The following is a 26,703-nucleotide window of genomic DNA, read 5'->3' on the forward strand; positions in this document are numbered from 1 at the left end:
TATTAATCTGGTTCTAATTCTTTGCATATTTTCCACGGCAAAATAAATATATTTTCTTGATTTATTATAATTCTTCAAACTAAAAATACCACTTATTATAATTTGATTGGACATGGGAAAAAACGGTTATTAATATTCATTTATGGTTATTACACCTTCCTGACTGTTCTAAATTTTAATTGGAATGCGATGCCTTACTTTTTAATTATATGCATAACATATTCATCTCTTTTTAATGTTTAACAAAATTTGTTTTCCGTGTAGATCATTGAATTTAAATAATGCTGGGCGAGTTTGAATGTATGATTTTTCTGATTCCTTATTTGATTTAGAAAACAGCATGTCGTACTGTTAGGAAAAGATCACTATTTAAATTTTTCTCTTTATAATCATTAAATATTATAATGTTCATATAAGCATTTTATTAATTTGAAATATTACTTATTTCTTTATGCATTAGTACTGCTGCTATTGGTAATTCAGAAGCGATAGAAACTGATGAAAATATCTCTGATGTTGGTGTAGATAGCACTGAAGATGAGTCAAAAGTACAGATACAGAAGCAAACTTCATCAAGTGAGTGTTTTATAATTTCTTTTCTTGATTACAATTTTCTCAGACTTTGATCAATGACCAAATTTGGCAGTGGGGATGGGGATAGATAGCTAAAGGAAAAATGTTTTATATATTGAACAAGCATAATGATTATTATGTGTTCCTTTATTATATAATTGACTAATTATAACCTAGTTGAGTATTTTTAACTTCTCAGTTTTTCATTCTATTCACTGATTGTGTGGATCATCTTGGTTTAATTGACAACAATTGCTTGTGGTATGGACTGATTTGAGTAGTGGTAATGATTATTAAAATGTTCAACTGCATCTTGTCTGTTCTGTTTCTTTATTGTTCTATGAGGGTTTTTTTTTCAAGGTCTGATTGGTCACGAAATTAAAACCACAGTGAAAATAAAAAATTTTTTATTTGTAACAAGTACTTACATAGTTATGCTATATCTCTACATAGTCGCCACTCCGATTTAGATATTTGTTGTAGCGTGGTACCAACTTTCCAATACCCTTGTCATAGAACGGAGCCGCCTGTGTTTTCAGCCATGTTTCTACGCTGGTCTGCAGCTCGATGTCTTTGCCAAAATGTTGTCCTCCTAGCCAGCGTTTCATGTGAGCAAAGAGGTGAAAATTGGATGGAGCCAAGTCTGGGCTGTATGGTGAGTGATCAAACACTTCCCAACGAAAACGCTGCAGTGTGCGGCCGAGCATTGTCATGGAGAAAGACAATGCCTGAGGACAACATTCCTCTCTGCTTATTCTGAATTGCCCTTCATAGACGTTGAAGAGTCATGCTGTATGAGGCTGCAGTGATGGTCATGCCCCGTTCCATGAATTCCACCAAGAGAACTCCATTCCGGTCCCAGAACACAGTATACACGTTCTGTTGGAGGTTCATTTGAACTTCTTTGGTTTACTGGAAGAATGAGAATGCATCCACCATTTGGATTGTTCTTTTGTTTCTTCAGTTTTGAAATGGACCCATGTCTCATCCCCTGTGACAATTTTGTTTAAAAAAAAACTTCTTCATTATGGTAGCACTGGAGAAACGTTAGCGTCCATTCTCATTGTTTTGTGATGGTTGGACAGCATCTTGGGAACCCATCTTGCCACACAGTTTGCGGTACTGAAGTCTCTCACTTACAATGGTGTAGAGAGCTGACCTTGAAATTTCAGGAAACTAATCACTCGATACAGAAATTGTGAACCGACGATTTTCTTGAATTGCCTCATTCACTCGCTGAACGAGATCATTGGTTGACACTTGCTTCCTTCTCTGACCGCCTTCATCATCAATATCTGTACGTCCTGCTTTAAAGTTCCTGCACCATTGTCGCTCATTGAAATTTCACCGTACACATTACTTATTCGACTATGAATTTCAGCTGCATTACACCCTTCAACCTGAAGAAATCGAATTACCGCATGCACTTTACACTTGGTGGAAGATGCTATTGTTGTAAACATGTTTACGTGCTAGCTGCGTGTTCAGAACTAAACAAAGTGACATGGTGTGATTGATCATACTAGAGACGCTGCGAAACATATATGCACAAAGGTTCGTCTGATTTTTGCACAGGTTCTTATTTCGTGACCAATCAGACCTTGAAAAAAATAAACCTTGTATCATTCAGAAGTTGTATATATATTTAGTATTAATTTTCTCTGTACCCCATGTTGTCATGTGAATAACTCTAGTTAAAACTCCTTAACATTTTTTTACATGAGCTCTATTCGAGTAATAACCAAAGCTTTTTGTTATATGAATTTGTAGGGCCTGAGAGTGCTTGTTCCTCTATTGATCCATTCCAGTGGTGTTTCTGAGGTGAATTTAATAACAGAAAAACTTGCCATAATTTTGATATTTGATACACTTTTTTTTCAGTCTGTAAAATCTTTCCTAAATGATGCAAAGATTATTCTTTAGTTTCAGTATTGTAGTCTTAAAACTAAACCTCATCATCTGTTACCATTATTTGAAGACATTTTGTAATCGTTGGCAGGATTTAACAGCTCCTGAGAGAATGCAACACAATAATCTTTTTTGTCTTGTAACATCAATGGAAGCATGAACTTTGATGCATCCTCAATTTTTCAGTTAGAAATGTCATGGCATGAGCCATTTGAAATGTTGTACTTTCATTAACTAAAATCATTAACTAATTCACATCCATTTAGCAGTTCCCAAATTGTTTTCCTTGGAACACTAGTGTTTTGTGGAGAATGTATTATATAAACTGTGTAAAAAAAGAATATGAGCCTGGTATTGTGATAAATGCTGTGATAATTTCAAACATGTTTGAAAATCAGAAGCCCAAGGTTGTTGATTTTGCCTCTGGAAGATATTTTTACAAAATGCAAAATAAGTATTATTATACTAGGAAAGAATTAAATAATTGTTGGTAAAAGTTGCAGCTTTTGATAGGAAGTTTAAATTTCTGGATTTCTGCAGTTGATTAGAATAATTTTGTTTTCCCACATTGCGTGAATTTTTGACTGAAACAAAACGTAATAATAGATAATAAATTTCTAAGTAATTTTGAAACACTTGTATAAATAACTTAACTGACAACTCTCTTGGAATAGTTTCTTCTAAAATTTATTGAGGACAATTTCTGTGTTCAAAATAGATTTACAGTGAGAGCCAAGCCAGCAGGCTTCAGTGCTAATGATAAAAGCATCTACTTGAGCTAATTACTGACTTCAGATTTAAAACAAAAATACAAGGAACTGCCATTAAATGATTTTTTGACAACTTTAACAGAAGAGTATCTCAGCAAGTTAAAACAACTATTCATGTTTCACTTTGTTTTAAAGTGAAATATTTGTGTGAGAGGATTTTCTTATTATGCTGTAACCATCGAAATTCAGAAATACAGAAATGCTACACGAGATATGAGAATTCAACTTTCTAATATTGAGCCCTACTTCAAAAGAATTTGTAATTCAAAGATCTCAAAACATTGATGTTAAGTTTAGTTTATTTATTTATATAACATTAAGTTGTTAATTTATTTTATAATTTTTATGTTTTGTTTTAAATAATTACAGTTTGAAAGTAAATGTTTATTTTCTTAAGAAAAATATTTACTTATTTATTAATCTATAATTACATCTACCTGTTCTACCAAAATAACCAAGGTGTTTTCTTAAGATTTCAGAATTTGTAAAATATCCTATCGTAAGAAAAGCTTGAGAAACACTGTTTTAAACAATCAATACAATTACCTTGCATTAATGAATTGTTTCTATAAAAAAATTTCACTCTAATACATTTCTGAGATCACTTGCTGTAAAACATAAAATATAATTTGCTTAAATGATTATGACATATTATGTCATTTTTATGTTATGCATTTTTATATCATGAATAGCACAAGCAAAGAAATTCATAATAATATGATTACTGCTTTTGTGGTCCAATTGCTTTTGTGGTCAAAAGCAATTGGACCACATTGCTTTACACAGTGGTCCAATTGATAGTCATTGAAGAATCCCTGTAATTGCACAATTTCAAAAATTCAGTTTTTTTTTTAACAGACTTTGTTGATTACTTGGATTTTATATTATATTTACTGTAAATTACCAAACTTAACTAATGTAATGCATTTAAAACAGATAAAAAGCAGCAGTCCAGTGGAGGTGGAAGCAGTAATAGTGGAGCTGCAATATGCAGCAGGAACCTGTGGGTCAGCGGTTTGTCTTCTTCAACACGAGCTACAGACCTGAAACAGGTCTTCTCTAAATATGGCAAGGTATAACTGTTTTATATGAATTATATTAATCAAGATTTGTGTATGTAATTTTAAACATTTATATAAAATGTAAAAAACTGAGCTTAAATGTATTTTTACTGCATTGAATTTACCTAGTAGAAGATGATTGTTTCTTGAAAACCTTACAGATGCAAGTTGTGTTTTATATAAATGGAGCTGTGTAATTGCAAGATACTTAAATTTTAACGTTTAGCTTTGGCAGGTGTGACAAGAATGTGATGACCTGACTTGAACCTATAAGATTGACTTTATTAGTTATTTTGACAGCCATTTTTATTCTTTTTTTAATTATTATTTTACTATTGTGAATTTTATTTAAATTTGTTTTAATTATATGTCCAAGAAATTAGTTATAAGTTTGGCTTAGATTTTATTTTGATTATTTTTAATTATTACCTACGTAAGTATTTTAGACCTGTAAAATAGAAAGTAGTTTCATGGTTTACTTTTGTCTAATATTCCTGATTTAAACCAGTTTTTAATGGTTACTTCAGAAACAGTTATGTTTTATATTTAAAAAAATATAAATTGATATTTTAACTGAAATAAGTAATGTTAGTTATTGAAAATGTGTAAAGCACGTGACTCAAGCATATTTTGTTGCTATCTGTACTGAGAATTTTAAATAATACCATAGTGTACCGTTTTCATTTATATATATGTATATATATATAAATTTAAAATTCTTTCTGGTTCCAATTTGACCTTTGAGAAAAATATTCTAAATGTAAAAATAAATTTATACATACAAACAACTAAAATTTAGGTAGATTAATGTTGATCAAGACAAATGTATCTAGTGAGAAATGTGCCGTCCGGCTTCCTGAATCTGCAAACTGGTAAAACTGCTTGGTTTCATGATATGCATAAAAGGAAGATGGTGACATAATGTTAGGTAATGGAGAACTGTTACCTTAGTCTTGTCTCTGAAAAGAGTGTGGATATAAATATTTATTTTAAACTTGGGAGAGAGTTGAATCTGTGGTTGTATAATTTATGACATTCTTTGAACTGCTCTTACATATAAATTAATTTGATAATTGTAAAGAGAAACCAAATGATTTTTTTATACATTAAAAGAGAAATGTTTTACAAATTTCAATTTTAACTGTATACTAAGTCGGTTGTTAGTTCTTAACATAGTATCCTGAAAGTATTTTTCAATTCACACTGTCAAGTTTTTATGTTCTTCAATGGATAACATAAATGATTTGATCACATTGCTAGTTAAGTAGCCATAAGAACAAATTTGATATTGTAAATCCAATGATCTCACGTCAATGTTGCTGATCCTGGGGGAAATGTGGGCTCATTTAACTGCATTCATTGATTGCCTAGCCATAAGACTGATCTCGTAACAAAAATGATCATTTCCTTTAAATGTTACCTATGATTGGCTAAAGTATGTCAAGTTTTCTCATGACATCTGCTTCTTTCTCTCTATGAAATTTGCTAAAATGACATATTGAATTGAATGTTTCAGTTTATAATTAATTAAAATCCCATAATTATTATAAATTTTGTTCATAAACTTAACTGTAATTTAATTTCTCAAACAGTAGTGTCCCGTTTAAATGTTAATTATGGTGCAGATGGGATAATAACATTTATCAACCTAAATGAAACCTAAAAAAAAACATTTATCGGTCTAAATTTCGGTAGATTGATTATACACTAATGTATGAATGTGATTTTACCACTTGAATTCTTTTACCTGGAATAAACTGTTATGAGGTATTGTTAAACAATAAAATTCCTCTTTATTCTTTAATGTGTTAATTAATAACATTTAAGACCATAATATTCTAATACATAGGGCATGTTATCTGTCAAACTTAAATTTTTAAAAACTTTGCAAAATATATTTTGTATTTATTTGCAAACTATTTATATATTTACTTTGTAGATATCTTAAGATATTTATGTTTGTTAAAGGGATAAAATTTACAATCTCTGTAATTTTATTTTGTACATTATCATCATCACTGTCATCCATCCCCCCACTGTGTACAGGAAAATTGCTGTGTGTGGTAATGTTTATCTTTCAGTGTCAATGTGCTCCAAGCATTATTGGTGTTCTAAAATCTAATTACATTACTTATACTTACATGTAAGCATAATTTGTTATTCTACATAATTTTGTTTTAGTATTTCTCTTTCTTGGAAATTAAAAATTAATCGTGGTTTTTCAGAAATGTTGAAAAATAGCAGATCTGGCTTTTCACAATTAACTTCAAAATGAGTCATTATAGGCATGCAATTATAATTAGCTTTTATGGACTTTTTGTGGGATGAACAGAAAAATGTTACAAGCAGGATATCACAAATTGGAATTTTATGTTATGTGATTGTTTTTTGAATCTCTGACAAAGTTTAATTTATGTAAACATTACATGTAATGAATATTTTTGTAATCTCTCTTTCTTATCTGCTCACAAATAAAACTGTTGTTTACTGACAGGTCTGACTCTCTTAGAGGGTTGGGCCATTATAGGGTGGTAAAATACTTCTTATACATACAAACAGGTATATTTATTTGTATTGTAGGTTGTAGGTGCTAAAGTTGTGACCAATGCTCGTACACCTGGAGCAAGATGTTATGGCTATGTTACTATGGCAACAAGTGAAGATGCAGCTCGATCTCTCAAACATCTTAATCTCACTGAGCTTCATGGCAGAATGATTTCTGTGGAAAAGGTAAGTGTAAGTTACATTTCTTCAGTAATTCATTTTAGTAGTTTCTTTCTTTTTACATTTAAATTTAATTAACACAAAACTAAGAATATCTTTAAAAACCAGTTGAATGGTGCAACTGTATTTTTGGCATTTCCAACTATTAGGTTTCAATTTCTCTTCTGTTGTATTCTTAATGGTAATCTGAAGTTTTGTAACAACAATTGAGGAAAGTATGTTCAATTTACTGAAACACTAATTCATTCCAAATTATGAAAGCAAGTGGTAATGAATGATACTAAAGCTATAGTGAATGTATGTGGAAGTTAGTAGTTAGTTCAAAGAGATTGTACACTCATTCTTTGTACATGATGTTATACATTTTTGTTATCTTTGTGTAATTCAGCATTTATACAGATTTGTACCAATAATTTACTTAAGAATTCCTGGGCTGATGTAAATTATTCTTTCACCGCAGTTTTTATTGAATTTTTAAAAGATGGTTTTAGGCTTATTTATCCAGGCATCTTTATTATTGGGTGAATAGTAAAGCTTACATCATATTTCGCTTTGTTATATTCATAGAATAGTAATGTTTTAAGTTCTGACTTAATCACATTCTGTAAGAGATACATACATATTTCTCTCAAAGGAAATTTATATATAAACTGAAACATTTTTTGTAATTCATTTACCTAAACAGGATTAATTGTTTCTCAAAATATAGATCATTTAATAAAAAAAAAAATTAATTTACAATTTTGAAATTAATAATGATGAAATTTTAAGGTAATCATGACATAATGTTTCATATATTATTGTAGTTTAAAATCAAACAGTTGATATTAAGTACCTTTTAATAAGGAAACTTCTCTTAAATATTAAAAATCTAGTAGCATGCAATTGACATTTTGTTAGGTCAGCGAGTATTATCCATGTATTGTATAGATAAATCTAGTTTTGCTTATTTCTGTGCACCATCTTTTCTTTTCCCATTTATTTCCAATGACAGGACGGACATAACTGACAATTTAGAATAGCATGTCAGAAATATTTAAAATAAAAGTGAAGATATATATTACAAATAAAATCGCAAACTGTTAAAAATTAATTATTTCTCTCAAGCATAATATTTTCCTGAGACTGTCAACAATTAAAAAGATTTTGTTTACTTTGCCAATATTGGTTGGACAATTGTCTGGTAAATATTTCTTTTTAAAAATTTTTTGAAAATATTTTATTTTTCTCTTAGTGTATTTTTGCACAATGCTGTACTGTATAATAAAATATTTTGCTTAATAAGAAACTGTGTTATTAAAGAAAATATTTTCAAAAGCTGGTCTTGTTATTCCTCTCAAAGTTTGTGTTTCTTTTATGTTGATATTTTATTTGTGTAATGAATTTTTTGAGTTACTGTAGGTTAAAATACTACTAGAGATACAACCATTTTTGAAGTTATATTTTTTGCTCTAAACAGGAATCTTGTTGAAAACTGTTGGTCCCATTGAAGTTGCATTACAGATTTCACTGCATTTATTATTACATTGTCTCTTCTTGATAAAAACAAAAATAAAAATAAATAAGTAGGACAAAAAATTAAACCTGATCTCATTTTGCAAAAAGAAAAGCAGGAATGAAAATGAGGTATATTGTAATTTGTTAAGGATGAACGTTTCATAAACTTTTAAGGATTTGGAAATCTGTAGATTGCATTTGATACATGTAATACTCTTGTTGTAATTATTATTATTATTACTGTTGTTATAGTTATGCAAGGAGAATTAAATTCTCTACAATTTTTGATAATAAAATTTGCATCTTTATTAGTCATTTAACTAAGTTATTGTACTTCAAAACTAAAAAAAGTTTGTTTTTGTCACTGAACTTTTCTGTTTTTTTTTTTATGGATATCATGAAAACTGCAGAAGGTACAGTTTTGGAACCTGCTTATTAGATTTTTCAGTTCAGTAAACAAGAAAACATCAAATTTTACCCCCTTATATAATGCCTTAAAAATTTCAGCATGATTTCATTTCACTAGGAGAACTGAAATCCAGGCAAAAATTTTCGCTAGCTGTAACTGTGTAAACAAAGTGTTTTTGGGTATGTTTGTATAAACCTTTTTCTTTATTTCACGCTCTAAAATCAGTTCCCAAATTACTTCCCTTTCCTATACTGAATCATAGCATTATAGTAGCATTTTGTTAATGTATTTTTATGTGTTAAATCAGGCAAAGGGCGAATCTTCATGGCCTCCATCCAGGAAGAGTGGTGGCAGTGATGGTTCTAGGTACAAGACATCACCTAGTCGAAATGAGCACACTGATCGGAGTATTAAAAGTGAAAGTAGTAGCAGCAACCAAAGAAGGGACAGAACAAGCCGACATCATAGTCCTTGTAAAGGATTGTCTGAAATAAAAAAAGAGGAAGATAAAAAGAAAAAAGAAGAGAAACTTGTACCTCCAGGAACTGGTAATACATTGTCAAAAATAAATGTATTATATCAAAAATTTATAAATGCCTTGATTAAACTCAGTCTTCTATCTTCTATACTGGTATCTAATGAATACTGTTCCTAAACAACTGTGGGCAAAGAAATTGACATAAGACTAACTTTAAATGCCCTAACAGTACTTAATTCACTGACGATTTCCAGGGCTTTCATCTGATACATCTTTGTAGAAATCATATATCCAAACTGACTTAAATTCCATATATGTACAGCAAATTTTTCTTCTGTTTCCAGTTATTTCACATTTTCCTCCCGAAATGCTTTCTTGTTTTTATTATGTATGAGAAATTTCGTTTGCTTTCTTTCCACACTTATTGAAACAGGATAATTTTTAGTCTGTCTTTTTAAGAAATGTATTTTCAATTTACAAAAATGTATATATATATATAATAATAAGTGTAATTCTTAGTTCATATTTTTATGAAAGAGATTCCATTAACAGATAAGAAATCCATTATTGGTCTGTGAAAAACTGTTAACTGGATTACTAACTGAACATTTAGTTATGCAGTTATTAGTCTTCTTTTAAAGTTGCAGTTGCTGGATAGTTTAAACATTCAGAAATTTTTTAGGTTTAAACAGTGTAATTTTTTAAATATCTAAATTCACAATTAAATTGGTATTGTCTATTTGCTTTACAGAAGGGATGGATCAGGAAGGTGATATAGAGGACCAAAAGCATATTATTAATGAAAACAAAGAAGAAGAGCCTACTGCTCCTGGAACTGAAGAACGGCCACAGCAGCAAGGTAAGGAGATTGAAGTTAAAGTTGAAAATGAGAGGAACAAGGAGAATGATAAAAAAGGTCATCAAAGTAGCAGTAATGGTAGACATCGTGGAAGCCATCGGTCGAGAGAACGCAGTCCAGTAGGCTCCCATAGTCGTGACCGCCATAGGAGAGCCTCTTCTAAAGGTTCACGTACGAGTAGCCACCATGCCCACCGTGAAGTTCTTTCATTTCAGCAGATAAAGGTAATTAATTGTTTGGTATGATTTTTGTACAGTCTGGTAGAATAATTTTATGGGGTTTTGTCTGATTGTGTCTGAGATAGAAGTATGTAATGTTGGTGCTGGTATAATGCAGAATTTTTTTGTAGTTTGATTACATTATTTACCTGATATTTGATTTTTTTAATATCACATGGCACTTGTGTGCTGAATCCTTGAATTCTAAGTTCATTACGACATGTTTCAACTTCTTTGGGATGCACCTAGTTAATATATGGATTTCTTAAGTGGTTTAGTGGTGCTCCATAGCTGAGTTATCTGTTGGAACTGTTGATAAATTTTTATTGTTATTGCATATTATTCTTCACTGAGATGCAAAAGTAAAACAGTAGTTGTTTGTAGAACATTATGTAGAATTAACGTTTTAAGGTGACAACATAGCAAAAGTTGACAAATTTATTTTAATTTATTTACTATATTAAACTGCTATCATATGAGGTGTACTTTATATCTTTTTATATATATATATATAATTTTTTTTTTATCTTGTCTAGGTAATTTTCTTAGTTTTTTCTCTGTTTTGGTTTGTTAGCCTTCAGTATCACACTTTCCACTGCCAGCTTCATACTCCTCACTTTCTAGGATCCTATTCCCGAGCTATTCCAAGTTTTATGGAACCAGCAGGTAGTAAAGGATGCACTTTACTTATTCGACAAATGAGAACATCTGCTCTACTATATATTTCACGACATGACTTATCAACAAAATATTTATATGTTTCAAAACAAAATGATGTATTTGTTAACAAGCAGTATACATCTGAAATTGTTATAGCACAACTATGCATCCACAGCAGTCTTGGCTTAAAGTTGTTACAAAATTTTAGTAATTCTGTAACTTAAATTGTATTTTGAAGTTTAAATTGTTTTTTTTTTTTTAACTTTAGTTTCTACTGTCTTATTCCTAATAATGTTTATTAGTCCCTTGTTTGCTAGTGCAATAATCTTGATCCCCCCTCCCTGTTTTAGGATATTAAATATGGTTATAAATATCCCTCTAAATATTATAAAATAGAAAATAAACAGCTAAACCAGACTATTAATTAGGAAAGTTTAACACAATATAAAAAAAATCGACACCTATTAACTTAATAGGTTTTAGATTAGTGGAAGACAGTTAAGTTAACACAGTATCTTTGTGATCATTTTTCATACTGTACTAGAATTAACAAAACATGGTTTTTTTTTATAGAAGCAATAATTGATATTTACAAAATGCATTATGTTAGAATACAAAGTGTTATCTTGTTTGTGCAGGAAGAAAGAGAAAGGCAGAGATTAAGAGAAAGAGAGAGAGAATTGCGTGAAGAAGAAAGAAGAAGGAGAGAGGAGCGAGAACGCCAGAGGCAGATAGATCGTAAACAGCGTGAAGAAGCTCGAAGGCTGGAAAGGTTATATTAAATTCATTTAGCTCCTATTATTCTAATTTTAAAAAATAGTGTTCTCTTAAGTAGTTCCAGCTCATTTGCTTCAGCTGTGTGGCATGAGATTGTTTACATAGATTGAAATAATTGTATGTTAATGTTGAATGTACTCATATGACATCGTAGATGTTCTGTAGCGTAGTTTTGATCATAGCATTGATGTGTTAATGTGTAAATTAAATCTTAATGGTCATACTGGTTACATCAAGGATTACTGTGTGCTTCATGTAAAACATCAAATTTAAATAAAACACAGAAACAAAATTTTATAATTTTATAAGAATAAATTTTTAATAAACAAATAAAATAAACTTATATTGGGATTTGTGAAACAATGTACTAGGACTATGTTGCTTATGCTTCTCCCAAGTTCTAAAAAAAAAAAAACTACAGTAACTCAACACATCAAAAAATATTTCTAACAGCGATGGATAATGCACATTACTTACAAAAATAAAGAAAAGTGACAATAAACATATGACTCAGAAGTCCCATAACTAGTCTACTTGAGTTTGTAGAACCGCTATTACATATCTATTTAACAAAATAACTTAACATAATTTGTCATTTTAACATGTTATAAGTTCAATAATAATATTTTTTAATGTTATAAAAAAAAATTGACAGATAAGAAATCTTCTGATAAATCCATGAATGTCTTTATGAAGTGGCCTTTGATATCAAATTCTCATACCTGTATTCCTTACAAATCACAGTCTATGATTTTCCTGATTAGTTTTTTTTTTAAATGCAATACTCATCTAACCACGACAAAGTCCCCCGCATATATAACTGATGCTTTTTTCCGATGGTGTCACAGGTCTAACCCCAAATGTTACACTCTTTGTATAGAAAATGTTTGCTCATTTTTCACACGTGATGTCATATTTCTTAAAAGTCTTTATTTTAAGAAGGAATTTGATAATTAATGAATCATTAATTTAATTTTTAGGTTTTTTTTTAACATATCGTCCGTCGACGTATTAAGAAATCCATGTAACAAATAATTTACAATAAAATAAAATACAAATAAATTTACCAATTTAAATAAGCCAATTCAATTTAATTTAAAGTTAGGTCTGAATTTATAATGATTACAACTGCAAACCCTATTTGTAAATTAAATACTCAAGTTATTTTTCTTCAGTATTGTACATTATATTATACTCTTGTAATATGCATGAGTGTCAAGTTATAACTAATGACAGATGTTTAGAATGAGTCATTTTTAAATGAACGTATAGTATCTCGTATCTCATCATTAACAGATCCTGCATGAGGATATGTCAGTATATTTAATAAATTTTTTTTCCCTTTGCAAAGCAATCTAAAATCAAGTTATATTTTTAGTAGTTATAGATTGAACAAAAACTGCTACTTTTTAATACAATATTATTTTTAATGTTTTCCCATATTACCTCTATAAAACTGAATTTGCTTTTTTCAAAATCCGTTAACGCTATGGGATTTTTGTATAAATTTTATTAAATAGAATTACTAAATTACATTTTTACATTTTGCTCAGGGAACGTGAGAAACTGAGAAGAGAACGTGAAAAGATAGAGAGGGAACGTGCTGAGTTATTGCAATTAGAGAAAGAAAGACAGCGATTAGAACGTGAACGACTTGAAAGAGAAAAAGAAGAATTAAAACAGCAACAGTTAAGGTACTAAAATTTAATTTTATTAACTCGGATAAAATTAAAACTTGCTAGACATTTTTCCAAATGAGAATTGATTATTTTTTCTGTGATTTTTTTTAACTTTGTATTAATCACTCTGTGTGATAATTTAAATTCTATTTTATTAATTCTGTATTTACAATTTTGTATTTGTACACATATAATTTGAATTAAAGATAGACTGCACTGATGATTTTCACTACAAAATTGAGTGCATCTTGAATTTGATATTTTATTAAATATTTTATATTTGATAATTTTTTTAACCATATTTTTTCAAAATTAGATGTTTTTTTTTCAATTTTGAGTTGTCACATTTAGATTTGTAATATTTTATAATATTTTTATTTTGTAATATTTTGGCATCAAGCTGTATTTATGACTAATTTTACTGTGTTAGTAGTATGTATGTCCTGTCTTTATATTTAAGATGCCTGGAATTTTAAAGAAAGTTATCTGGTCAGGAACCTTGCAGGCAGTAATTCTTAAATAGTGAAGTACAAAATAATTTTTTTTTTTTTTAAAAAGCTGAATTTTCTGCTCCTGTGAAAGAGAAAACTGAAATACATGCCTTTACTTTTTTTTACTGTATAGAGTGAAGGACTAGTGTTATGAAGTAACCCTAGTGTTTAAAGGTTTGGGAATAAACTAGAAGAAAAAGTTATCAAACGCTGACTGTTATTTGGTTGACATGAACATTCTTAGAAAATTGCTGTTAAAAGGAACAGTCATGACACCAAAATATATCAAGTGAAATTTATTTTGGAAGTAAACACAACCAGTACTTATTCCAAGATCATACTTGAACATTCCAAAAGCATATGATGGTACTGTAGGTATTGATGAATAATTTACTTGCTCCTTTCTGAAAGCTTTATCTTTCTGTATACGTGAACATAAAGATAAGTGCCCATACCAAATTTATCAATCATCCTGCTCAGATTCAAACTTACACTTCTCTTCTCTTTCTATTCTCAATACCATCACATCCAGATAAGATGATTTCACAGGCAGTTTTGACTCCCTGTTTACTCTGTGTTTATTGGATTTATATAAATCTAACTTCATTACATTTCTTTAATCTCTGCAGCTCTATTCTGGGCATGCCTAGAACTACCTCTCGTCTTTTTTTAACTTTAAAAAACTGAAAATCTATTTTTTGAGCAGCAACTGTGGAAGATGTAAATTATTGTACTATTAACAAAAACAGAATGTGTATAATAAGTAAACGTGACAAAGAAGTTGAACAGTTTAAGAAACAAAAAGTTTATAGTTTCAATAATAAATATGTTACACTACAATTATACTAACAATATTCCAAAAAAATGAGAACCAGAAAAATATATTAACTTTTTAACTAACAGTATAATATCAGTGTACCTTTTAAACAAAGAAAAAAACATTTATTTAAATTTGTGGATTACGATCAAGTATATAAAGGAAGAATAAAAAAAATCATTTAATTAAAGATTTTTAGAATGCATTAGAATGTTGATGATTTGAGCTAATTACCATCAGGGCTTAGGTCTGACCCTTTTAGGGGAAGACATCCACCTTGTGACGATTCACCACCCACTCTGTTCCTAACTTTACTGTCAATTGTCTTATTGACCTTCTTAACTCTAATTAGGTATTACAGTAATCAGTTCAGCCTCCATCAGGATGCACCGCTGCAAATGCCTCGGCAGACATTTCTATCAATGGTTTAACTTGCTATCACCTTTACTGTAGGCTCTTTCCAAACAGTTTCGCTCATCTACTCTGCTATTTTTTAGCCTCTCATCTATTTGTTTTACAGACCACAGTCCCCGTGCCTCACTCTAACACTGAAGAACACAAAATAATCATTCACTAAATAAACTTCAAAGCTAGACTGTAGTAAGAAGTATATAAATTACTTTAAATCTACTATAAATATCTAAGTTTCTCTTCCCATTTCTTAATTTATAAAATACAGTAAAGAACAATTTTATAGAGAGATCATTAACATACAATAATTTGGTCCGCTTTCAGGAGTGAGGTCAGTCCCTCATGCTCTCACATCACAGAGTTCCTTACACATTCTACCTCTGGTCTCAAAAACAGGGTCAACGCTTTTACAGTTCCACATATACAGTTCCATCACACATTCCCTAGCATATTTTGCCTCTGGGTGAGGTCATTGCCTTCATCCTTTCTCAAATAAAGCTGCATCACAGAGGAATGAAACTAGCATCAAAACTTTCCGGGGCTCAATGCCATAACACCTATCTTGGTAAAGTAACAGCCGAAGCAGGCCCCTGGTCAATCATTTGCAACTCCTTGGAATAACAAACCCCTTAAATCATCCTCAGCAGGACCTGAAACCTAAAAAAGCCTGTGACTATAAAAAGCCTCTGTTGGTTTTTTCGTTTTACTCGCAAATCCAAGAGAGAATTAATTTTGCAAAGTTCCTTAACTATTCTAGTACGTTCAGCTTCGTATTTTGGGTAAACATATAGAACATGGTGCTGATTATCATCAACTCTACATTCTGGGCATAGATCTGAGCCAACCAAGCCACATCTAGCCAACTTGTCTCTAAAAGCAACCATGTTCAGAAAAAACCGAGTAGTGTGCTGTTTTGGGGAAATCCCAATTTGTTACTTGGGTTTTAAAGTTGTTATAACTTTAAAGCTTTCACATGTGGAAAATACCACGCAAGTAACAATAATCAGAAGATTCATTCCATCTAGGCTACTGTGATTAGAAACCTTGGTCCTCAATCTCTTGCATGCGCTCAAGAGGTGTTGGCCTATCTTTTTAGTATTGCAATGCAATTGACGCTAAGTGACAAGCAAAATCAAGATATCAGCTGGTCTAACACCTGCAATAATAAGAACTGCCTTGTGCAAGATAGTTCTCTATAGCCACTAATAGGAGAAAACTATAGAAGCTACTATTGTAGCCAATAATAGAAGAGCTGAGCTGAGCTCGCCAAAAAATATTCCTATAACCTTTATATTGTATTTGTTGAGCCCAGACAGATGCAGTACACAGCATTTCAGCCTCACAAAAATCTTTATAAAAAACACGTATGGTTCTGAAATTTAAACCCCAATCCGGATGGACAACTCTTTGGACACTAAAGAAATCAATCGCATGCCCTTTTAGCAATCTATTGAAAGTGAAATTATACTTCAGTCAAAGATTCTCATCAAGGATAACACCCAGATATTTTTGAAGTGGGACATACTTGATTGGATGGCCTGCCATCGATACATGAACTCATTGTGTATTAGCTAACGGACCTCTAAGTAGAATCATGGTGGTTGTTTCAGGACAAAATACTATCTTATGCTGTTGTTTCTACAACTGTAGTATTTTGCATCCCTGAACTCAAGCTTACTCCTCAAATCTTTCAGATGCACTTGGCTTCTGACGATTCAGCGGCTCCATACATACTATATAAGCCGGTTCCGTACTTAATTCAGTCTGTCTTCTTTTAGCCTTCTATCAATCTTCATGGTTTCAATGAACAAATATGCAAAATATAATGCAATGCATATTCTTTAACAATGTATCATTTAATCATTTATGGAATCATTTATATACACTTATATACATAATCTTGTTTATTTCATTCAAATATTAAAGGATCATATCGTCATAATTTATCAATAATAATTTACTTCATAATTATAAAGTGATATAAAGAGTAATTATCTTAACCAAGGTGGATATTATCTCCACAATTTCAATCATGATTCCATCAAATTCTGGGACTTTATTACTGCTACTACAAATCACCTGAGGCACTTCCACTTCTGTGACCCCCCCCCCCCCCACCAGGACAAATAATCAAAACAAAAATTATTCCTCTCAAACTTGAAGATGATACAAGGCCTTCATTGGTCTCAACATTATCAGGAAATAGATTGTTTAAAAAATATGTATAAAAACATCTTTGTTGACTATACTTTTCGTGAGTTGAGAGGGCCAACAGAAGAATGTCTCTTTTTTTACGGCCTAGGACCCTATACACAACACACCTAATGTTTTTATTTTCCTACTCCCTAAGAGAGGAGCACAAAGAATCTCTTAAGTCTTAACTCTATGAACATATTCAGACCTCTGCTCATGGTAAGTCGACTTTGATTAATACTACTCTCTGAACGCAGATAGCTCCCAAGTCCACCAACCAGCTACTCTCTCTCGACTCAACTATGGAGAATTGAATTCTTAATGGCGTCAATAAATGCCAGAGAAAATTTGTCTGCCAGATCCTTCAACTTAACATCATCCAGACTACAGCCTTACTCACGGAGTCTAACTGACAAATTTAGGCCAGTCCATTTCCTGTGCAGAAAACACCTCTGTTTAATAGGAACATTGCTCTTAACATCATGCAACTCATTTCTTAATTAAAAAACAATTAGTCTATGATTGCTAGAGCAATCATAAACTAACTCACCTTGGCATGAATCCTATCAGGAGTATTCTTTCCAGTAGTAATGTTTATTAGTTACACAAAACAGTCTCCTTCCATCTACTATTCCAGCATATGTGACTAAATCACCAGGAACATAGAAACTTTCCAAAACTTAGCGTAATAAACCACTAATTCATCACCACCATATGTGACCCCCATTGTGCCAAAAAAGCAATTTGGCATTTGCATCAAACCTAATACAACAGGACAATTATCAATAAGATTGAGAATTCTCTCTGATCTTTTGAAATATTTCTCTCTGAGAAACAATTTGAAAATGCAGACTAATAACAAAAACATATCAGGACCATCAATAACAAGCTTGATAATGACGTAATGTGTATCAGAAACCAATTAATAAAACAATCTTCAACACTAAAATTTCCTTCTTCAGATTAACAGAGTCTGAACTTTGATTAGTTTTATTTAACCATAAAAGATGAAAATTAATAAATTTTCATACTTAAACAACTTAAAATTAATTTTGTTTAAATGGTGAGCACAAGAGCTATAGTTATGTTTTTTTTATTGTTAGGTGGAAAATTTGGGAAATACTATTCTTTAATTTTCAAAAGCTATAATTTATGAAAGAGAGTAATGAAATACTGCACAGAAAGATACTGAAAAACATGTTGCTAATGTACTTTTAAATTTACAATTTACTTTTTCTACCAGGTATGTAAATATGAAACTGGAATTTGCCCATAGAGGCCCTAGCTATCAATGTAGTTACCGTCAAACCGCATCATTGCACCATTTTCTTTCTTTGACAGCTGACAAAGATTTTCAACTCACACAATACAAGTTTCATACAACAGCATAGTTTTAATTAGCGTTGAACATGTCGAGTTTGTACTTACAAACTACGATTTGCAGACATTATTGATTTTCTGTTACCATTTAAAGAAAACTACTGCAAAATCATATCAAATACTTGTTGAAGCTTACGGTGAGCATGCTGTTGGTAAATCACAGTGCTTTGAGTGGTTTAAAAAATTCAGAAGTGGGGATTTTGAATGAGAAACAAAGATCATGGAAGACCATTGAAAAAGTTTGAAGACAGCAGATTGCAAGCATTGTTGGATGAGGATGATAAACAAACGCAACAACTCACGGATCAATGAAATGTAACACAAGAAGCTGTCTCCATACGTTTGAAAGCCATGGGAAAGATCCAAAAGATGAGAAAAGAAGAGCAACAGTTTTTTTTTACTTGGCATTCATAAATTGAGATTGGAAAAATGTATAGCTAGGGATGAACAATATTTTGAATAAAATATTTTGTATCATTTTCATACAGTAAACATGTATTTTCTATATAAAAATCCCAGTTTCATATTTACACATCTGGTAATTAGCTGTTATAAAATTGTGTTTATTATAATTTTTATTCAATCATTCATTAGATGTTCACTATCATGCTTATTTGAAAAATATCTTGTTTAATATGTAGGTTAGAAGAAGAACGACGTAGTACTAAAAGACCTTTGTCAGCTGTGGAGAGTATGGAACCTGATCGTTATGAACAGAGTAGTAGGAAGAGACCTGTTCCACCTGATCATCGCCGATATGATTCTGCTTCATCAAACAGGTATATGATTTACTAACTTATTAACCTTAATACCAGAAATGTTGTTATATGCTGTTGTCATAATTACAAGAGAATGCATTTTCACTTTCCTGAGCTGTTAACCTGAACTTATAACATGTATTTTAATTATTGTATGGAATTTTACAATAGCATGACTGTGACAGCAGGTCATCAAATTGAATATATCAGGTAGTAATGTGATTTAATTTAGTAAGTAGTTGCACATACATCTCGTTGTGATACTGTATTTAAAGCACATTTTGCATTAAGGACAAATTAATTTATTACAAATAGTAAACCATTACATAAACCAAATATGAGCCATTACCAGTATTAAACCAAATAGTAAACCATTTTTTTTTCTTTTTCTTCCAGCTTCTTAAATTTTAATCTACATTTTATGGTAGCTTTTCTTTAATCTGTATCCTATATTTATATAATGTAATTATTTTCTTATATAACTATTGCATAATTTATTGGATGCTTTTCCTATTCTGTATTCTTTTTTATAATTATAAAAAAGCTTTAATTTAAATTAAGTTAAATTTAAAAAGCTAAATTCATCCTGTAGTTTTTCTGATCAAGCCTGATTATTTTCCCATTCTTTCTATATTCTACCTTGACGGTAGTAATTTATTAGTAGTAATTTATTATTAGTAAGTAATTTATTAGACTGTATTTTAAGTCTTTCCCAATCAGAATAGTGCTCTTCCTATTCTGTTTATTGAGTGCCGTCCAAATATCTTTTAGAACAGCTGCCTTTCAAAATAAAAAAAAATTTTATTCATAGAAAATGAATACCATCAAATCAGATTGCTTTCAGTTGCAATTGCAGTTTGGGGACAGGAAATAGTCTTGTGGGAACAAATTCTGTGAGTATCAGACTTGTTATAATTTTTTTCCCCAAAAAAACTGGTAAACCATTGTGAACAAATTCAGTTCTTTCTGAATAATCTCATGTGTTTTTCTTCCTGCCTCATTATCCTGGGAGAAAAATCATAAATGCTATGAAGCAATGTAGGACAAACATGTAAGTGTATGAACTTAGTTCATCCAAAACTACTTTACAACATTGTGTATTGACTGTAAATTCCTCCATAAAAATTTCATTCAAGACTCTTTTATTTCATTTTCTAAAAATTAAATCAAAATATTCTCGATTTCTTGGAAATACAATTTTTCTGTTGTGTGCAAAAGTGTTTGCAAAAATGCCTTCTGAACTCACTCTGGTGCTTCGTTTCTAGGTGGTACGTGAAACATCAACTCTTGTTATCACTAATGATGATCGTGTTAAACAAGTTTTTATGCTTTATAATTTTTTCTGATATTCCTTTTTTTTCATTTATCTTGAATGTTTGAGAATGTAATACTGCTAAAAAAAAATTTTATCTTTAAACTTCTGATACACTTTTCGTGTAATGTCTTATTCATTACTGCATTTGCTGTTGTGTTTAGTTGTGTGTTGTATTGACTAATTTTGTGTCTGTTATCTTTAATTAATTGACTGGAATCTCCGGGACCACCGTTAGGCATTACTTCAGAGGATCAGATGAATTATTTGTAACGTGTGTGAAAATTCCATGCCTGACTGGGATTCAAACCTGAGACCTTCAGATAAAAGGCTGAGAAGCTACCACTTGTGCCATGGAGGCTGGCCATAAATTTCCTATTTAAAATCATCGTGCTTACTACTTAAAAGTTCGGAAATTTCTCATTCCCACTTGATTGTTGTGGTTTTCATACTTTTTTTTTTTTATTATCAGTGATCTGTGATTTGTAATATTAGCTGCGGAACATTTCATTCAAGTGTTTGGTATCATACTTTTTTAAAAAGAGAAGAGTAAAAAAAATTTCTTTCAATGTTGCAGCAACAGCTTTTCAATTTATCACAGTTGCTATCTCTTTCAAGAACCTACTACTTCGCTGGACTACCAGAACAGAACTAACAGAACCCAGTAACATTATTAATAATACCTTCGGTGTAGATCATGTTTGTCAAAGATTTTTTTCTCATATCCCATAAGAGATAAGTTTTAGAATTCCTAAAGAAATTAATGGAAAAAACAAAAGTAGTTAACTGAATTAAAAAATGTTAATCAAACAAACATCTATTTCTCATCAGTATTTAATAATAATAAAGGAGTTGTAATTGATTTTCTTTTTACATAAATGATATTTTATGTAAGTCTTTATACATATTTCTATTTTTCTTTATAGAATAGTAAAAAGTGACATAGATGACATGATGAGATCTTCAACAGGAACATTATCCACTAGACGTACTGCCAGATATGATGATGAAAGACATGATAAACAGCGGTAAATTTTATTCTTTAATTTAATTTTTGTAGAATAAAATCTTAGCTGTTATTTAGTTTTATCTTAAATTTTTCCATTAATATGTTGTGAAAGAATGTATCACAGTAAAAACTACTTCCTCCATTTAACATTAAAAAGGCAAAAGGATTTAATTGTTACTCATTGTCAATGTGCTGTAAACATGAAATATGAATTCACTTCAAAACATCTCTTTTTAGTACTACTGACACAATGTCAAGTTGTGTGGTAATTAATAATTTTGCTTACAAGTTGATAAAAAATATATTAACTTCATTGAACTTTCTGTGTAGATTCGACCATCGATCAGGTTTTCGTGGCCGAGGCAGTGGTGTTGATGACCATAGGACTGGAAAGGACAGGCATTCTCGTGAACATTATGAATCCAACAAAGGTAAAAGTGGGTTCAGCATTCATTATGTGTAGATTAAATCTTTAGTTAAGGGAATTTTTATCATTCACATAAGTTTCTATTTATTTTGAAATTAAAATCTTGTTAAAATTGAAACTTGAAAAATTACACTGATTTGAAGAAAAAAAACCTTTTTTTCTTCTCTATCACATCTATCAAATTACAGAAAATTGTACACTTTTGAAAAAAAGGCATTGAAAGTTTTACACAAGAAAAATGACACTTTACTTACAATTGTTTTACGTGATCACAGAAATATAATCACTTTAACTGTTAAGGAATTTCAAATAACATGTTGGACATATTGCTATTAACCCTTCACAAAACATTTTTATTCACAATCAGTAAAAAAATATAAAACAATGATACTTGTCTTGTCACTTGATATAGCAATTAACAACAAAGTATCTATAAAGTTATGTAGGAAGGGCATTTTATGTTAATTGCCATGCGGAATATAATGTACATTGGCCAGTTCAAATTCAAAAATACTTTATTTAAAGATTCATTAATTCTCCTGTAAATTCCATAGTTTTATTGTAATATTTGGAAAAAAATGTAGCCCATAAATTATGTTTTTTCCAAGCATTAGATTTTATTGAATAGTTATGAATGTAAAACACAATCCTACAGGAGAGTAGATAACATAAGTATTCTAATTGTCTTTTACTAGATTTCAAGAATTCAAACAATTATTAGTAATGAAAATGAAATTAACTACATGATGGAAGACCTTCCATCTTTATTTACAAGTTACAAAATTGATTTCTCATAGAAAAAAAGTAGATTGCAGTAATCGAGATGTAAATCTGTTATTAGTTTCTGGAGTAAAGTAAATAAGTAGGTTAATTACAAACTTTAAAAAAAATTAAAATATAAATAAAATGGGTTCTCAAGGGATTTTAGTGCTTATGTAAATACTTATTATATGTATTGTACATTATTTTTTATTTTTTTTTTTGTCTTCAGTCATTTGACTGGTTTGATGCAGCTCTCCAAGATTCCCTATCTAGTGCTAGTCGTTTCATTTCAATATACCCTCTACATCCTACATCCCCAACAATTTGTTTTACATACTCCAAACGTGGCCTGCCTACACAATTTTTCCCTTCTACCTGTCCTTCCAATATTAAAGTGACTATTGCAGGATGCCTTAATATGTGGCCTATAAGTCTGTCTCTTCTTTTAACTATATTTTTCCAAATGCTTCTTTCTTCATCTATTTGCCGCAATACCTCTTCATTTGTCACTTTATCCACCCATCTGATTTTTAACATTCTCCTATAGCACCACATTTCAAAAGCTTCTAATCTTTTCTTCTCAGATACTCCGATTGTCAAAGTTTCACTTCCATATAAAGCGACACTCCAAACATACACTTTCAAAAATCTTTTCCTGACATTTAAATTAATTTTTGATGTAAACAAATTATATTTCTTACTGAAGGCTCGTTTAGCTTGTGCTATTCGGCATTTTATATCGCTCCTGCTTCGTCCATCTTTAGTAATTTTACGTCCCAAATAACAAAATTCTTCTACCTCCATAATCTTTTCTCCTCCTATTTTCACATTCAGCGGTCCATGTTTGTTATTTCTACTACATTTCATTACTTTTGTTTTGTTCTTGTTTATTTTCATGCGATAGTTCTTGCGTAGGACTTCATCTATGCCGTTCATTGTTAATTCTAAATCCTTTTTACTCTCGGCTAGAATTACTATATCATCAGCAAATCGTAGCATCTTTATCTTTTCACCTTGTACTGTTACTCCGAATCTAAATTGTTCTTTAACATCATTAACTGCTAGTTCCATGTAAAGATTAAAAAGTAACGGAGATAGGGAACATCCTTGTCGGACTCCCTTTCTTATTAGGGCTTCTTTCTTATGTTCTTCAATTGTTATTGTTGCTGTTTGGTTCCTGTACATGTTAGCAATTGTTCTTCTATCTCTGTATTTGAACCCTAATTTTTTTTAAATGCTGAACATTTTATTCCAGTCTACGTTATCGAAATAGGTCTAGGTCTATAAACGCCAAGTATGTTGGTTTGTTTTTCTTTAATCTTCCTTCTACTATTAATCTGAGGCCTAAAATTGCTTCCCTTGTCCCTATACTTTTCCTGAAACCAAATTGGTCTTCTCCTAACACTTCTTCCACTCTCCTCTCAATTCTTCTGTATAAAATTCTAGTTAAGATTTTTGATGCATGACTAGTTAAACTAATTGTTCTGTATTCTTCACATTTATCTGCCCCCGCTTTCTTTGGTATCATAACTATAACACTTTTTTTGAAGTTGATGGGAATTCCCCATTTTCATAAATATTACACACCAGTTTGTATAATCTATCAATCGCTTCCTCACCTGCACTGCGCAGTAATTCTACAGGTATTCCGTCTATTCCAGGAGCCTTTCTGCCATTTAAATCTTTTAATGCTCTCTTAAATTCAGATCTCAGTATTGTTTCTCCCATTTCATCCTCCTCAACTTCCTCTTCTTCCTCTATAACACCATTTTCTAATTCATTTCCTCCGTATAACTCTTCAATATATTCCACCCATCTATCGACTTTACCTTTCGTATTATATATTGGTGTACCATCTTTGTTTAACACATTATTAGATTTTAATTTATGTACCCCAAAATTTTCCTTAACTTTCCTGTATGCTCCGTCTATTTTACCAATGTTCATTTCTCTTTCCACTTCTGAACACTTTTCTTTAATCCACTCTTCTCTCACCAGTTTGCACTTCCTGTTTATAGCATTTCTTAATTTCCGATAGTTCCTTTTACTTTCTTCATCACTAGCATTCTTATATTTTCTACGTTCATCCATCAGCTGCAATATATCGTCTGAAACCCAAGGTTTTCCACCGGTTCTCTTTATTCCGCCTAAGTTTGCTTCTGCTGGTTTAAGAATTTCCTTTTTAACATTCTCCCATTCTTCTTCTACATTTTCTACCTTATTTTTTTTACTCAGACCTCTTGCGATGTCCTCCTCAAAAATCTTCTTTACCTCCTCTTCCTCAAGCTTCTCTAAATTCCACCGATTCATCTGACACCTTTTCTTCAGGTTTTTAAACCCCAATCTACATTTCATTATCACCAAATTATGGTCGCTATCAATGTCTGCTCCAGGGTAAGTTTTGCAGTCAACGAGTTGATTTCTAAATCTTTGCTTAACCATGATATAATCTATCTGATACCTTCCAGTATCGCCTGGCTTTTTCCAAGTGTATATTCTTCTATTATGATTTTTAAATTGGGTGTTGGCAATTACTAAATTATACTTCGTGCAAAATTCTATAAGTCGGTCCCCTCTTTCATTCCTTTTGCCCAGCCCGTATTCATCCACTATATTTCCTTCCTTGCCTTTTCCAATGCTTGCATTCCAATCTCCAACTATTATTAAATTTTCATCTCCTTTTACGTGTTTAATTGCTTCATCAATCTCTTCGTATACAAACTCTACCTCATCATCATCATGGGCGCTTGTAGGCATATAGACGTTAACAATCGTTGTCGGTTTAGGTTTTGATTTTATCCTTATTACAATGATTCTATCGCTATGCGTTTTGACATTGCACATTCTAGAATAAAAATTAATAATATAATTATATTATATGCTTACCCATTCCTCACTTTCTCAGATGACCTATTATTACTATTGTTGTGTTCATGTAGTAGTGGGTATCAGACAGAATGAAATATCTTTTGTATGAAAGGAAAGGTGTACAAATATAAGACAATCATGCATTTAATTTTTTTTGTTTCATTGAAAAAAAATTTCACTTGCCAGAAAAATTTTAATATATTGGAATACCTAGAGAATAAGCCTTTATAGAAGAAAATTTTATCATGCCTTCACTTTCATTTGCTCAATGAAGAATTATTATTCCATTCTGATTCTTTATTTTGCTTGTGTTTATTCTATTTGTGTATGCAGGATAATCATAGTAATGTAGATATTGTGAACAACCATTGTATAAGAAAATATTGTGTTAAAGTTTTTGTTTTCTTGCGTATTGTTTTAATAATGTTACAAGTATATTTTTTAATACCTGTACAGTAAGGTACAAATGGTTCCTGTTTTAGAACTCGGCCGATTGCAGTCAGTATTGTTACCTGGTTGTTCTTATTAGTGTAACGATAATAGTACCATTATTTATATATATAACCATTATTATGGTTAATAATAATTACCATTGAAGATATTGTAACAGAACTGTAATAGTAATGTTTAACACTCCTTACGTATTTGTATCATTACCATGG

The 26,703-nt window shown here is 30.8% G+C and overlaps 1 protein-coding gene across 4 annotated transcripts in view; it reads left to right on the forward strand.

The window, feature by feature from the left end:
* Positions 1 to 26,703, forward strand: part of LOC142324939 (uncharacterized) — a 69,091-nt gene that overhangs the window by 38,220 nt on the left and 4,168 nt on the right. For 2 of the 4 annotated variants that reach the window (XM_075366091.1, XM_075366093.1), the window contains exons 7-16: positions 461 to 576; positions 4,188 to 4,324; positions 6,893 to 7,042; positions 9,250 to 9,490; positions 10,172 to 10,503; positions 11,796 to 11,929; positions 13,488 to 13,628; positions 19,547 to 19,684; positions 21,902 to 22,003; positions 22,315 to 22,415. In XM_075366091.1, the coding sequence (XP_075222206.1) occupies positions 461 to 576; positions 4,188 to 4,324; positions 6,893 to 7,042; positions 9,250 to 9,490; positions 10,172 to 10,503; positions 11,796 to 11,929; positions 13,488 to 13,628; positions 19,547 to 19,684; positions 21,902 to 22,003; positions 22,315 to 22,415 (1,592 nt within the window). The remainder of the gene's footprint in view (positions 1 to 460; positions 577 to 4,187; positions 4,325 to 6,892; positions 7,043 to 9,249; positions 9,491 to 10,171; positions 10,504 to 11,795; positions 11,930 to 13,487; positions 13,629 to 19,546; positions 19,685 to 21,901; positions 22,004 to 22,314; positions 22,416 to 26,703) is intronic. The other 2 variants (XM_075366092.1, XM_075366094.1) reach the window with 2 other exon arrangements.

Source organism: Lycorma delicatula, chromosome 5 (genome assembly GCF_047948215.1).
Source record: "Lycorma delicatula isolate Av1 chromosome 5, ASM4794821v1, whole genome shotgun sequence".
Lineage (NCBI taxonomy): Eukaryota > Metazoa > Arthropoda > Insecta > Hemiptera > Fulgoridae > Lycorma > Lycorma delicatula.